Source organism: Scomber scombrus, chromosome 24 (genome assembly GCF_963691925.1).
Source record: "Scomber scombrus chromosome 24, fScoSco1.1, whole genome shotgun sequence".
In the NCBI taxonomy this organism is placed as follows: domain Eukaryota; kingdom Metazoa; phylum Chordata; class Actinopteri; order Scombriformes; family Scombridae; genus Scomber; species Scomber scombrus.
In genome coordinates, this window is record NC_084993.1 from 6,809,132 (window position 1) to 6,824,658 (window position 15,527).

The 15,527-nt window shown below is 39.8% G+C and overlaps 1 protein-coding gene across 1 annotated transcript in view; it reads right to left on the minus strand.

Moving 5' to 3' along the window:
* filip1l (filamin A interacting protein 1-like) overlaps positions 1-15,527 on the minus strand; it is a 72,373-nt gene that overhangs the window by 40,069 nt on the left and 16,777 nt on the right. Inside the window, exons 2-4 of the mRNA XM_062414648.1 lie at positions 6,570-6,897; positions 5,693-5,866; positions 5,316-5,494 (exon numbers count right to left, since the gene is read on the minus strand). Coding sequence (XP_062270632.1) covers positions 5,316-5,494; positions 5,693-5,866; positions 6,570-6,887 — 671 coding nt within the window. The 5' untranslated portion in view covers positions 6,888-6,897. The remainder of the gene's footprint in view (positions 1-5,315; positions 5,495-5,692; positions 5,867-6,569; positions 6,898-15,527) is intronic.

The following is a 15,527-nucleotide window of genomic DNA, read 5'->3' on the forward strand; positions in this document are numbered from 1 at the left end:
AACTCAACTTAACTGATTCTTATTATCTTTTTCATTTGCAGTCATTTTTATTCATTTAAATCTGAGTGCACTTAAACTGAGGAATATTCACAACTCTCTTTAGCAGTGAAGCATCAACTTCTGTGCAAATATTCATTAGGTTTCTTTACTAGGCTCTCTTAAATTTAAAAAGTCGCTAAAGGGGTCTTTGAAGTCACCAAATGTAGCAAGAAAGTCGGTAACACTGAAAGAGGGTATCCAAAATGTTGGAATTCATACATCCCTGCACAGAAAACTGAATGTGCACAACTACAGTAGGTATAGTACACCAGAGAGCTATCATAACCAATAGAAATTAATGCTAAAACACTCAAAATAGGCTTTAATTAACCTAATTATCCAGCAAATTGTGCAAGCATACTAACCTTTCTGTGATTGAGTATGTGTAACACCTACTGTTCACTCTCAGCGTTGAATCCTGATTGGCGCCTCATTTATGAACCTAAAACTAACACAGCTGAACCCCCACATGCACACTCACTCAAGTGCAAACTCCTACAGCACTACAGTATAGTATAACTCATAATTATCCGAGTGATGGAAGTGAAAAATATAATGTCTCATGTGAGGATTAGACAAGGACTCTGGGAGGGTATGAAGTAAATGGACACCCCCGAGCACACACGTTTACCTAATAACTTTACACGTCTCTGACACTCTTATCTATGACTCCAACAGAGTACTTGGCTGCGCAGTGGTGAACCGTGGCTCTGGACCCTGGGTATCCAATAGGACCAAATGTGGCAATAATAAATCAAACATAGCTATAAAAATAAAAGCCAGAGCTCTGTCTCATGGAAGTCAGCATATTAAAGGTTTCTTTGCCATAACTGGCTTCACAACACACAATGGTGATTCCGCAACATTACACAAAGCTGGCTATCAAGACGTCAATAAATTTATATGTGGCATGTAAAGGCCGACATTATTTTGTGAAAATAAATGAAACCAGTAAATCACTTCTTGACGTATTCCATGTATTTGTTAAGCTGGAATACAAGTAAAATATCTAGATATCTAGTGTTTGTTTGAGCGTATACATACTTGAATTTCAATATAAATGTAGTATCTCTTTGCCAGAAGTTAAGGCAGCCAGGCAAACAAGTTAAATGTAGATATCAGATGTCTCAAACTGACCAGCTAACACCTCCTGAGGTGAAATGGGGAAAAAGGCACAAGCTCTTTGTAAGCTATGCTCAGCAATTCTTCACAGGCTGTAATTAAGCCATTTATTGTCATTTCATGTCCATGGCAATAAAACAAGAAATGTGAATTGTAGTTTTGCAGTGTACTTCTTACATCTTGCATAAAAAACTGATAATCAAATGATAAGAAGGACAAATCAAATGTGTTTATTTCTCACTGAAATGTGTCTTGGTTGCAAATTTAGCCTGAATACTGCAATACTCATATATATATTCAAACAGCAACAATTAAGACACGAAATTGAACACAAATCAACCCTTAAATCTGAGTTACAGTTTTAACTATGCAAATGCCCACAGACTGACAGTGTTCACAATGAGACCAGTTAACAACGAGAAACTTGTGCCCACAAAGCAATCAATTACCAGTGAAGTCATCATGGAAAGTTTGGAATTAGTAAATATTTTCAGAAACATCTTGAACCTAATATACTGCAGTGTTCTTGTCAAATATTGTCCAGAATAAGGCAACAAGTAAATGTATGTTTCTCATTTAGCAGAGAAATGAAACTGGGAGTTACTGTTCGTTGTCTCTTTTTTCCTTCGCTCACTCACTGACTACCATTCGCAAATGCCCAGAAGATGTCGAGATATTGTCCCGCCCATAACTCAACAACATATGATTGGCTAAGACAACTGTCAAAATCAAATTCATGTCCACATTAAGTTCAATTACACAGGCATTCGTTACAGCTACTGAAGATCCCTGCAGGGGGGGGATTTGCTGATTCACCCAGATACCACCATAAGAAGAATTGTGATTGGTCCATTTCCTGTTCATAATGATGATCTAAAAATGATGGGTATTATTTCAGTGAATAAAAATGATTTTAAAATATATTTATTAGGAGTACAATTCAATAATTAAAATATATTTTCTTTGGTCTTAACTAAATACCTTTAAGGCCCAGAGAGCTCCCCTCTACAGCTACACAAACAAGGCCGTCTAACCACTGAAGATAGATGACATTGGCAGATGTCAAACCCCCCTTACACACACTTTTTCACTTGCTCCCATGTCCATGCACTCACTCGCGCAACTCTTTTGGTGAACCCAAGACCAAAAAAAGCACTCTCATCAACTATTTCCATGGTAATCTGGCATCTTGTTGAACACAATGTGATTGATGCCTTTCAGAGCCATTAGGTTAGTTTTTTCTTCTTTTTTTTTTTTGTTCTCCTTTCAGTCATATAAATCTTTCGCCTTTTCTCACACGGTAATTAGCGCGACCCTGGACAGAGGCCTATTTTTCATGGCAGCCTGTCCTTTCCTGACATGCTTGGTGACAAAGCACAGACCGTCGTCACACCGTCCTCTGGTCCAACTCAAACACTCTGCTACGTCTAAAGAGCAATGATGTGATTGTCCCAAATAGGTCATGGGCTGGCGTCCAGCTGTGTTTCCTTTGTGAAATTAATTGCTGAGGGTGCATGTGTGTGTGTGCGTGTGTTTTATAGACGTGAGTCTGTCTGCTGTGTGTGTCTGATATGTGATATTGCTCAGGAAGCAGTAAACAGACCACTGCGCAGTAAGTGCTCTGTGGGTTACATTAACAGAAGAAATAAGTCAGACAGGTTTCCACCTTCACCTCCAGCAGTGTCTGTCTTGGCTTGTGATGCTAAACAGCACTTCCAAATAATTCCTCCCAGACTTATCTCACATTACAGCATTTTATGGATTTTCGGAATTGGACGAGTTATGGATTTCTGCAACATGCCTGCACAGTGATCTAAAATAGCTGTAATATCTCACAATCAAACTGTACACTTACAGTATAATACCTCCTAACATCACACAGATGAAATTACAAGTGTGTACAATGTTCTGCATGAAGAGACAAAGCATGCTTTAGGTTGTTATCAGGGCTTTTACTGTTTTTATACATTTACTGTAGCACCTGATATAGATAGTGTAAGTGCTCCCAGGTTTTCAGTTATAGTACAAGACAAATAGCAGCTCTGTTAAACTGTGCTCTGAGCTAAAAACTAAAACCAGCATGCTTGCATCTTCAAATGTTAATAGTTTTGCACTTTAGTCATAACCTTTGTGAAGTCGGGATCACCAAAGGTATTACAATTCATCCTGTGTTGGACATGAATGTTTGCCCTAAATTTCATGGCAGTTCACTCAATAGTTGTTGGGATATTTCACTCAAAACCATAAATGTGAGCCTTGTGTTAACACTAGAGGAAAAGTTAGAGTATCGCCAACGTCATTACGCTTCACTGTTTGGGAACCTTGAATAGCTGTACAAAATTTCATGCCAATCCATCCGGTACATGTTGAAATATTTTACTGGATAACTGATAACTTTGACCTAGTGGTGGCACTAGAGGAAAAGACACGTGATAACAAAAGTGAGTAGGATTTATCCTCTCGGGAGCGTGAATGTCTTTACAAAACTTCATGAAAATCCAGCCAGTAGCTGTCAAGATATGGACCAAACTGGTGGACCTCCCAACGTTGCTATCCCTCAAGGAATGCGGCTAGCATGGCTGTAAATCTGTTTGTGATCTTAAGTGAGTATGCAGGATAGAGTATTCAAGAGAGTGCAAGTGTAACTCCAAATGTAAGTATTTATAATGTCTTTCTATGATCTTGGACAGTTTAAATAATAACCACATTTTAGCACAATGTGAAACCGCAGCATAAACATTGTGATCCTCGAGTGTCTGACCTGCCGCCTCTGCTTCATTGACACTGTAATGCAGACTAGCTCCAGGATGGTTTTTTACTCTGGTTCACAAATATGCACAGCGCTACCATAAAGCAGAGCAGTAAATGTAAAGCTTATTTGTGTATTTAAGAAAAATGTCTGTCAACAAAGTTTTTCTCTCCCACTCCCCGTCACTGGATCATCTCCAGGGAAACCTCTCAGTTTGCTCCAGGTTTGTGCAGAGTAGCTCAATAAAAGGTGATAATAAAAATAGAGGGCCTGCTCCAGGTCATGGGAAAAACAATAACTGAATTCTTTAGGGTGGATTTTTCTCTGTAATCCTGAAGAACACTTTGATTTAATGGTAACATTACATAAGGATTATTAAGACATTTAAACTTCTGGCAGTGCTGAGCAGCTAGAGTTGGGTTTAGCCCCTTTTAGTGGGCTGACAAACTGCTCTTTAGCAAGGCACACAAAATCTCTCAAACTAAAAAAAGTATCACTGTTTCTTTGTCCTCCACAACAAAGGCCATGGGAACCAACAAAAATTCAACTCCTCCTCTGCCTTTCACCCTGCTTCAACTGTGTCTGCTGAAATGATTCAAGAGGCCCTCTAACTCTGAAGAACACGCTGACATTGACTCGTAAAGGCCATCGCACCGTAGGGACAGTGAGGCAATAAGCGATGACAGATATTGCTAAAATAAGAGAGCTGTATCAGCCGTATTTTGTCTTCAGCTTGATACTCAGCGGCTGAATTCATGCATGTACTTTAAAGTGTGTTGATGCTGGTGTCACTTCACATGCTGCTGTTAAGTGCTTTTTCTGTCCTGCTGTGTAGATCCTCAGCGCATCATTGTGGTTGTTGTTTTGTTAATTAAGTGTTGTATAGTATGTCCAATCCCCACCCTTGCGTATAAATTACATGTAAAATGTGTACATGTGCATTGATTTTGTGCACCTTTTGTGTTAATTGACCTAAAAAAAAAAAAAATATATATATATATATATATATATATATATATATATATATATATATATATATTCAAACAAGAAGATGACTGTTTGGATAAATCACCATTATTTCCAAATTCATTGACTCTCCTCTAAGCAAGAGGAAACAAGGACATGGCAATTTGCATTTTTATGTTGTTGAAGGGTATTCAAAATTAGCATTTAAATCAGTTATTAGAATTTAGACAGTGTGACACTGATGTCCTCCCCTTAAACTGAGATTCTCTGTAATTGCTTTTGGATCATATGTCAATTCATAAATCTCTCCAAGGAAACCACCATAAATAGATTTAGACCCAGCAGGGCTAAAGATGTGATTGTATTTAACTTGTTTGCTGGAACACTGGCAGCTTTTCTCCGCGTCTACCCGGTTGCTTACGTTAATTCACAAACTGACCTCTCGCGCTCCTGCTCCAGCAGGTTGGTGAACTCGTCGCTCTTCTTCATGAACTCTCCGTGGTTCCTCTTCTCGTCCTCTAACTTGTACAGGGCCTGTTTGTGCGACTGCTCCACCATCAGCAGCTGCTCCAGCATCCGCCGGTGCGTCTCCCTCTGCTTCTCTACCAACTTGTCCAGCTAGAGTTAGGGAGGTGGTTGGGGGGGGGAGTACATAGAAACCATCTGTCATGTCTGGAAGGCTCCATGTTAGCCAGGCTCAGTTACTGAATGTATTTGAAACCATGTGTAGATGTTTGGAGACGAGTTGTGCTTTCACCAGACATGGATTTAGTAGAAACTATTTTGTCTTTAGTCATGATTGAGAGTTAGTGTTACCTCTATCATGGGCCTCTCATAGATGTCTTCCTGCAACATGTCATCTTTATCCTGGATGGCGTCTCTCTGCAGAGCCTGCATGACCTTCTGTGGTGTCACAAAACCATACTTGGCCTCTATCAGTGCCAAGTCGATTTTCTCTGCCTTAAGCACTGTGATCACCTCATCTCTGGCCTGCAGAGGGGAAGAAAGTTGATTTAGTTACATTGAACTTTTTGATGTAGGACTTTGTGTAGTACTTTGTTATTTACATACAACTGATGTCCAATATGCAGTTAATACATGGACAGCAAAACACTATATGTTGCTCTGAACAAAAGAGGAGTCTATCCTTTAATATCAGTAAAAGAACACTGACCTTTCAACTGACATCTTTGGACTGTTCACTTGTTTAGGCCAAGAAACTACTTATAAATGATCAAGAAACTGACATGTGAACTGTAAATTGTCAGTTTTAAAATGGAGAGTTTACATAACTCTTTTGTAGTTTAACATTATCTATAAAAAAACATTTCTTATAATGCTGATGTTCTTGAGTTGATTTCAGATTTGCCAAAATGTCAGAGAGTCCAGAGAGATTGAATATAATTGTTTTCTTTGTGTTTAGCTCCTTTGACATCAGCAGCATTGAGGCAGACAGTGCCTTGTTTCTATTGTACAATAGTGCCAGGGGATTCCTGGATCCAGTGCTGGACTGACAGGAAGTACCCTCAGCTGTTAGCTGTCCATTAACACAGGCTTTAGTCCATCTTGAGTGACCACTGTTACTGAGTTATTGGTGTCAGTGCCAAGTCTGCAGACCTGTCTGGTGCTGTAATGGCTAAATGTTCTCAGGGTTGGCTTAGTCATCTCTGCAGTTCACATCATTTAAGATCACCTGTAACTCTCCCTCCAGCAGGCTCAGTAGAAAGACGAGGTCATCTCGGGAAAGGTCCCTGCCTTTCTCCTTCCGGCCGCCCTTTGCAGCACCACTGGTGCTACCACTATCACTGCCACAGGTGCTGTTCTTGTTCTTGTCCGTGTTGTTGTTCCGCTGGATGGTGCCAGTGTCATCCGGTGGCTCCCGGTGTCGACTACGGCGCTCTGCCCTTCCCGCGGGCTCTTCCCGCTCCGCAGTTCGCTTGCGTGTGCCTTCCTGCTGCTGCGCCAGCTTGGCCTTAGTTACATCCTCCAGACTGTTGCTGCGGGATCGCATGTTCCTTTACCTGTTGGATAGATAAATGGAAAAGGATAAAGGTGTTTTTATATCCTGCATGTAGATATGTTTCCTGTATGTCTTTGTAGCTTTTGCATGATTTGTCTTTGCATTAAGTTGAGACAGGGGCAAAACATGAAACATAATGTGCCAAATTTGTATCCATGACCTTGATTTACAGTGACTTGAAAGAACACTCTCAGATGACATAGACTGTATAATCAGGCAATGACTTCAGTGCATTCCAGGAGTTACTTTGGGACTGATGAAATCATTTCATTTTCATTTCTGGCTACAGGATGTAATTGTCAGTGGGCATGGATGCCAACTCACTCAATCTGACTCATCTATTTCTACTTCACCCTGTATGCCCTACAGTCTCCAAACTGCCTTTGAATAAACCTTAGAAATCAGCAAAACCAAGAAAACAGGAAAAATACACCAAACAATACAGTGAGCACAAAAAATGGAAGCACACGACTAGAAGATTAAGAAATACAGTCTGGACCTTTCCTTGAACATCCCTGGCAACTGCGCACACATATTTTTTGTTTATGACATGTCCGAGTGTGCACATATAACTTGTTCTGTCATCATACTGTAAGTAGGCCATAAACTAGACCTGTGTCCTAAGTCCAGTTGCATGTTGTCGTTGCCTGCCATGTTATTATAGTCACTGAGCGGAATAGAGTCATCATCACCACGTCATACCGCCGGCCACAAAGCACGATTATGCCACACATTCTCTGACAGTGCCAGAACCTTTTTGGATCTGAGACCTTTAGTCCTGTCGCACCAAATTACCCAAAGCTGCCGACCGTCATTCACGGCTGATGAATTTTCCCACAACGTGAAATTTTCGGAGCGCTGTGGTCTTATGTACCAACTTTGTTTTACAGATGATGATAGGTGGTCTGATGTGTTTATGACTGGAGTGCGATTGGAAAAACGGGTAACTTCAGTGTAGATGACTTAGTGAGCTATGAATAAAAATCATCATGGCTACCTACCAAAGTCTGGTCAGAGTATACAGTGTATCTTTGTGACATCTGGTTTATGAATGGGCCATTCAGTGACTGACTCACTGACTTTGATAAATTGAACTATGATAAATAGATGAATTCTGTGAGGAACTATAAGCTTCTTTGCCAAGTGGTTTATTACTTTTTCAGCATTATGTTCAGTTAAAGTAAATATATCCAAAGGACAAACCATAACTGAAACATGCTGAGACAGATCTCTGAGTGTTTGATGTGAGAGGGAATAATCTGCCTAGAGGCATTACATCATCATCTATCCTGCTTGGCACACATTACAAAGTTTCCAACTTACTGAGCTCAATAGTCATCGTTCCAACTGAAGACGGTATTTCACAACAATCATCTGTATCTGGCAGGTAACAGAAAATAGAAATGTAATTTTTAGCAGTGCAAGCCTGATAATAAATGATGTAGTTTTTTTTTAATTTGAGGCTTGTTGTAGCTGTGAAATGATGATGTTCTGGGAGTACATCCATATAGCCCCCAGAGAGCTTTTAAATGCTTAGAAAGCAATTAATTAACTAATTTCTAAAAAATGTAAAAGAGGAGCAAACCTCCATCAAAACAATGTACTTTACAAGTGTCAGGTAATGTAGTTAATTAGTTTATCACCAGGTTGCTGCCAATCTAAGTTTATCTAGTACACTTTGTGATTGGCGAACAACTAAAGTTGGTGGTCTGTAGCTACGTGCATACTGTAACAACTTTTTCTATTTATTATCTGTCCAATCAAGCAATGAAAATAAAGTGAAAATGGTAAAAGAGAATACTTTCATCCGTTCAGGGTTGCCACTGAGACGAAATTGAGAATCTCACCACTCCAGCTGAATTTGCCTGCGGCCTAATTGGAGCTTAGTAACAATGTTCAAGACTCCTGCTGTGTGTGTCCGGCCTCTGTGTGAGGCCCTCTGACAGTTTATGAGTAAGAAAGATGGCTGGGTGATTGCATTGTGCACACTCTAGGCAAGGCGCCACATGATTCAGAGCTGAGGTAATTCCCTGCAGTCTAAGACAGACTCCACATCTACTTACTCAGAGATCTGGGCTACAGGCGATAGACAGAACTGGTCAAAGTGTGTCTGTGCAGATTTAAGTACTAAACATTCATTACTTTCATGTACAAGGGTAGAGTACAGCTTGTTGTGTTTCTGTGTGTTTGCAATTTGTAACCTAACTCTTTGGCATCACCAGAACATTATGTAACATTTCTAATGAATAACTGCACTAGATACACGGCTCTGATTAAACCCTGCTATTAGTCTCTCTAGCACAACTGGAGCACATTGATGCAAACTCATGATGCAACAAACAGAAGAAACACAGTCACACTGACCCACACATGCATTAAAGAGTCGGAGAGTCCAGATTTGAGCTGCGATTGTGCAACAAATCCAAGGGTCACAGACATGTAACGCCACCCCGCTGGGATTCCTACATGTGCAAGTATCACGTATCTGCAAAATCTCCAAGATGGATCAGAAATATATCACATAGTTCATAAAAAGGTTCACTGAGGGGATGGGAAAATAGCTTAGTATTGGATCTGACATCTCCAAATCAGTCCCTTACTGTCGTGGTGGGAGTCAAATAAATGAGTTTTGAGATCAGCGTTATATCTCTGGTGACTGATGGTTCCCTGATTTTTCTGAACTGTTATTGGAAACTTGGAGGAAAGCGGTAACAGTTGGAAACACTGAACTGGTGAGAAGAAGTCCAAATAAACTGTCCAACTGTGCTGATTTGTGCTTGTGGACTGTTGTGAAAAGTAATTTGTTCATCTGTTGTTGCTGTACACAGCTGAAAACACCTTTATTTCATCATCCAAATACTATGATCCCATTTGTAAAGGATTTGCTGTTTTCAAGATGTGAATGATGTCAGCTAAAAACTTCTGTTAGACTTGACAGTGTACATTTTCAGCAAACTTGGCTTTTAGTGGATTTATAATGTTAGTTAACCCAATTTTCCCCTATTATTGAGTATTAATCTTTAAAATCTCATCAACAGCTATTAGTTTTATAGCAGCAAAGCTCAAATTTAAATAAACACAGGGTATAAAAAGACTTTAGAAAGCACAGTGTTGTTGGCTCGGTGGTTGGTAGACAGGGAAGACAGAGGAGGGGAAGATGGAGGAGCAACAGTATAACCTTTGGCGAGAGACAGGCGCTGTTTGGAAATTTCCTTTGGGCCTTCCGTCACAGGTGGAGACAAAAACACTGCCTCTTAAAATGCTCGTGTACGCTTGTACACACATATTTTCTCCATGACCGTGTTGTGCTGTCAGGTTTGTCAGCTCAGAGAAGGTGTAAAGGCGAAACTGCCAAAAGTTAATTGGCCACCATCTGTTGCATGAGACCTTGGATAACCCTGTCAGTTCTATAAGACATCTTTAGTAGATCAAATCTGATTTATTTCACTGTTGGTGAATCCCTTGGTTTGCTTGGTCATGCATGAGTCCCTTGTGACTAATAAATGAATAAATATTTGAATTGACTTGAAAAAAAAAAGTTTTTAGTTGGAAACATGATCCAAACATGTCAGCAATACTCACGAAGTCGCAATATTACCGGAGACTCAACCTACACTTATCATGTTTGTACCTGTGGCTCAAACACAACACTAATACATCATGATTTCCATCTGTTGAAGTACTCATTGACAATAACAGCATGAATGAACGGGTGTGTACGTGTGTAAAACTGCCCAGAGATGACTTAACCGTGCTTTGTCCTCTTACTAATCCCAGCCAGCCAGTGTCAGGCGTTTTTGTCAGAGCAGCTTGTATAAACTCCAGTCATTTTTCATTTCGTGAGCGGGGGATTAGTGCCAGAAGGTGATGTTATGATTAACAGGTGCTCAGAACTTATGCAAGGGACTTGGCTGCTTAACTTCATTTTGGCAATAATGGCAACTAATTGAAAAGAATCATTCAAGCATGAAACGTGATTACATGCAAGAAGAAGAATTAATGAATGTATTTTTTGGTTTATGTACCCAGTTTTTATTTTTGTTTTTGTGGCTTTTCATTTCAACTCTGCGTACATGTATATGTGGATATATGACATTTGTAGCTTTTCTAGAGGGATTATAGAGAATAGACACCCAGGCACGCACATAGGCAAATCAGAACTTGTTTATTTTAAGGATTACAGCCAGGCAGTTAGATACAGCATTGCTTTGAGCGAAATGACATCATCTCACAATTATAATGCTCAAATGCTGATGCTGATGATGATTCACCATCTGAGTTAAGCCTGTTAGCATGCTCACATTTGCGAGTTGCACAAAATAAAGCTGAGGCTGATGGGAATGCTGTTAGATTTTTAGATATTTAGTCATAAACCAAAGTATCGGCCGAATTAGAAATTGTTGACCTGATGATAGAGCTAAATGAGTGAATATGTGCCTCATATTTCATGGCAATCCATTATATAGTTGTTGTGATATTCAAAACCCCAAAAACCTCATGATGGTGCTAGAGGAAAAGACAGGAGATCACCAAAGTCATTAGAATTCATCGTCTGGGAAACCATGAATGTCTGTACAGTTATTTTTTGCCAATCCATCAAGAAGATGTTGAGATATTTTACTAGATAAATGAAAATACCGAAATGCTGATGTTGCTAGTTTAAATTCAGGGTGGCTGCAAAGACAGCATGAATATCTGTATCAAATTTCATGGAAATCCATCCTTTAATAGATGAGATATTTCAGTTTCGACCAAAGTGGCAGACTGATCAACAGACCAATATATCCATCCTAGAGTCATGCCACTAACATGTCCAAAAATGGACTAATATTCATAAAAACAGTATGCTTATTCATTCATAAGTCTTTTTTTTTTCCTCTTTCTTTCCTGAGGCCCTTCCATTACCTTGCACCCTCATTAAGCAGTGAGGACAATGTCCGGAGCCAAAAGTAAAGCTGTTACTGGAAAGAGTTGGCAGTTTGGACTTGTCTAGCCGGGACCACCAAGGTTTCTCCAACTAGCTACCAGGTCAAATGGCTCATTCATTCAAACAGATTGTATGCAATGAACTCACCGAGCCATCCAGCCAGCCAGCAATTCACTTACTATTAAATCCTTATATAGTCCAGGTATAATGGTCATCAAGTAGTATTATCACACATCTGAATACTTCAAAAAGCAATTAAGCTTATAATTTAGGGCTTTATGATTTTGGATCTTTTCTGTGACTACTGGGACTCTCAATCTGCACCACATCCCTTCCAAACACACACACATAAAAGACTTAACCCAGATGTTATCCAAACTTTGTCAGTATACCTTAAAGCACACTCTCAGCGTGTTTTAAAATGAGCACTTACTGTCTCAGAAAGCTAAACACTTTTCAGCGATGACTTCACTTTTCATGTGAGCTGGAAGTGAAGATGAGGGAGGGCCGTTAAAGTCAAGAGGGTGAAAGGTGAGGAAGCAGGTGTGCTACAAAAAAAAATACAAAAAATACACCTTCATTTAGAATGCATGAAAACACACATACAGGAAAACTCACAGTAGCATGTGTGGGACGGTTGGCATGCAAGCAGAAACGCACAGACACGCACAGAACATATGCATGCATGTACACACCCATCACTGCACAGGCGCACACAAATTACAGAGTAAATTCCTGCCGCCTGACATCATGGTGCTGTCCATATGATTGAGGGGGAAGAGAAATGCAGATCAAAAGAGAGCAGAGAAGGGGAAGACAGGGGAGGGGAAGATGGAGGAGCAACAGTATAACCTTTGGCGAGAGACAGATGATCTGCTGCTAGTCTGCAGCTTACTAAACACAAAGTGTACACTAAATCACCACTTACACTAAGTTTAAGTAGGGACCTTGGTGTTTAAATCCACATACCAGTATTAAATGCTTTCAGGTGGTTTCAATAGGTTCTGTGGCATTTCTCAGCCTTTACATAATCCCTGTAGATTGAATCTAATCTCAGTTTTGCTAAAAAAAAAAACATCGTTTTTTTCTCAGTTCTTGAAAAGTTCACATTTTTGACATAATGGGTTTTCAGCAGAAACAGTGTGGTAGCTTGCAGTGAGTGAACTATATCAGTCTGAATGTTGATTTGTCAATAGTCACTTAACTTCTGCTATTACATATTAGCTACTTTTACTAGCTGACTTTACAGTAACCATCCTAGCCTGCTCATAGTATTGCAGGATTTCCATGTTTTTTGGTATATTATGCTTAAAATTTGAAAATGTCATACACTTTGCTGGAAGTTAGACGGGAAGATCGAAACCCCTCTTATGTTTGTACAGTAAATATGAAGCTATGGCCCACAAAATCAGTTTGTGACCCATGAAAAAATGTATCATGCAGAGTGGAAGCTGGTTTTCATTGAGAGGAAGGTATGGCAAAGCTTGAACTGACTTGAAGTTAAACTATCACTAGACTATAGTGAAGTCTGACCCATGTAAAATCAGATCAGATGTTGCTCATTTTTCACACCGTAAAGAGTACCAGTCAGGTGGGATCTATGTGAGGCTGCATCCATATGCTGGACTGTGTAATCACATGTGTTTGGTGTTTTGGAGAAATATTTCTCTCTTTATTTGTTAACATTTTACTGCTTACTTTTTGTCAAATATCTGTCCAATTCTTTGCTTTAAACTGTTCCTTCACCACACATGCTTGTATATTAAATTAGTTATTCATGAAATCAATTATTCATCTCTTATTCGTTACACATTCCTGCTGAATAATGTCACAGCGTTTTATTTACCATCATAATTATGTGTATGCATGTATGCGAGGGCATGAACCGAGAGAGCAGAGCAAAGAAAGGAATAAAGGCAAAGTGAAATTCAGTTTCAGCGACGGTTAAACTACCAACTTACAGATTCAGAGCCAGTGGAGGTCAGAAAACCATGAGATCCAAAAATCACTACTTCTCCTTTTCACTCAATGGGAGGTTCAAATTTATTTGGCAGAGCAGAGCGAAAACATCTTGAAATAAGCTTGATAAGGACATAAGAGATAGTTCATGTAATACATTTTCTATTTTCTGCGCTGCAAGAGTCCACTGCTTCCAATGCCTAGATGTTATAATGATATACAGACAGTATACTGTATGTGAGTAGTAATACAATTAATTGGTAATAAATCTGTGCCTCAGGAGAGCGCTGGGACAGTTTTAGGCGAACACTTTGGAAAAAGGTGTGGGGTCTCCTGAGAACAGTGTTTCCATTGTAAAATATAAATATAGTTCTAGTGTTTCTACTTGTATTGCTTCAATTAAAGTGTTATTAACTAGTGTTAAATGCATCAGCAGCGCGAACAGCACCCAAAGAACCACTGTCAGAGAGCAACGTCCTGTGCCTGAGGAGTTTCCATCACAGAGCCAAAAAAAAGGAGAGTGAAATGTTTACAAACAGTGAAGCGGTTGCCACAGCAACAGGTAGCGATCAGGATCAGCATTTTGGCCTCGAGGTTGCATGAGGTGCCATAAAACTGTCCGGAATGTTTCCTGCAAGCATTAATGTTGCTGGACTGCAAAGCAACAAGAGAAGTGGTTTGGGAATTCTTCTGCACTGAAGTCGCCCACAGCTCAGGGCGCACAAGGCCGTAATTCCTCCAAAAAAACAGGCTGAGGACGATCAAGCAGACTAATAGAGATGTTTTAGCTCAGACGGAGGCACAGTGTTATTTAAAGCTTTAGGATATGACAGTGACTCGCTGCTGAAGGGCTTATAGCTGTTAAAAAGCCGGTCTGGGTGAAAAAAAAAAAGAAGACACACTGCTGCACATTTTCTACATCTTCTATTCAAAGATGATGCAATCCCGGGAAATCTTTGGACTGGCCAGAAACTGAAACAGTGTCAGCACATTTCACTCGCAGGCACGACTCAGAAACAGAGATCACATTCAGGAACGCTGTGCATTTCAAAATCCGATTACATTGAAAATAAGCTTATCACCTTGGTAGGGGCAGTCTTCCAGCTGGAAATGATGCAGTGATAATAGCCTAAATCTCAAAGCTGAATTTATCACTCCATGCAAGCAGTTGTCCTATCATGCTGTGCTTTGCATATCATGAGGTTAATCTGTTATTTAGTCAGCTTCTAATGAGTCTTTCACATTCACTTCTACACAAAAGGCATTGCTACACATTGTGCAGACGAAGATAGTCTCTTTTACACCAGGGGGCGCCATGCCGCCATTGAAGTGTGAATCTTCAAAACTCTTATGTCATTAAAGGTCTCCAACTAAATTAATAACAATTAACAAAGTAATGTTTTGCACTTGATTAACTGTCTTCTGCATGTTGTAATTCTGCTGCTGCTACTTTTATCCACTTTGTATATTTTGGCATCTCTCCTCTGTTGCTTCCTCCTGTGGTTCATCCCTTTTTGTGTAAAAGGTTTTGGGTTTTTTTGTCTTGGTTTTATATAAATAAAATTGACTTGACCTGAGAGAAAGCAGCTCTTTTATAAACCAAAAGAAACGCTGCACACTGTGAGAAACACTCTGAGCCAAAACAAACCAATGAATCTGTTAACAATCTCTTAGCTCATACAGGTAGAATCACATAAAGTTTGTTGAATGTAAGGACAATGGAGGTGATTTGTCCTTTGGGAAAA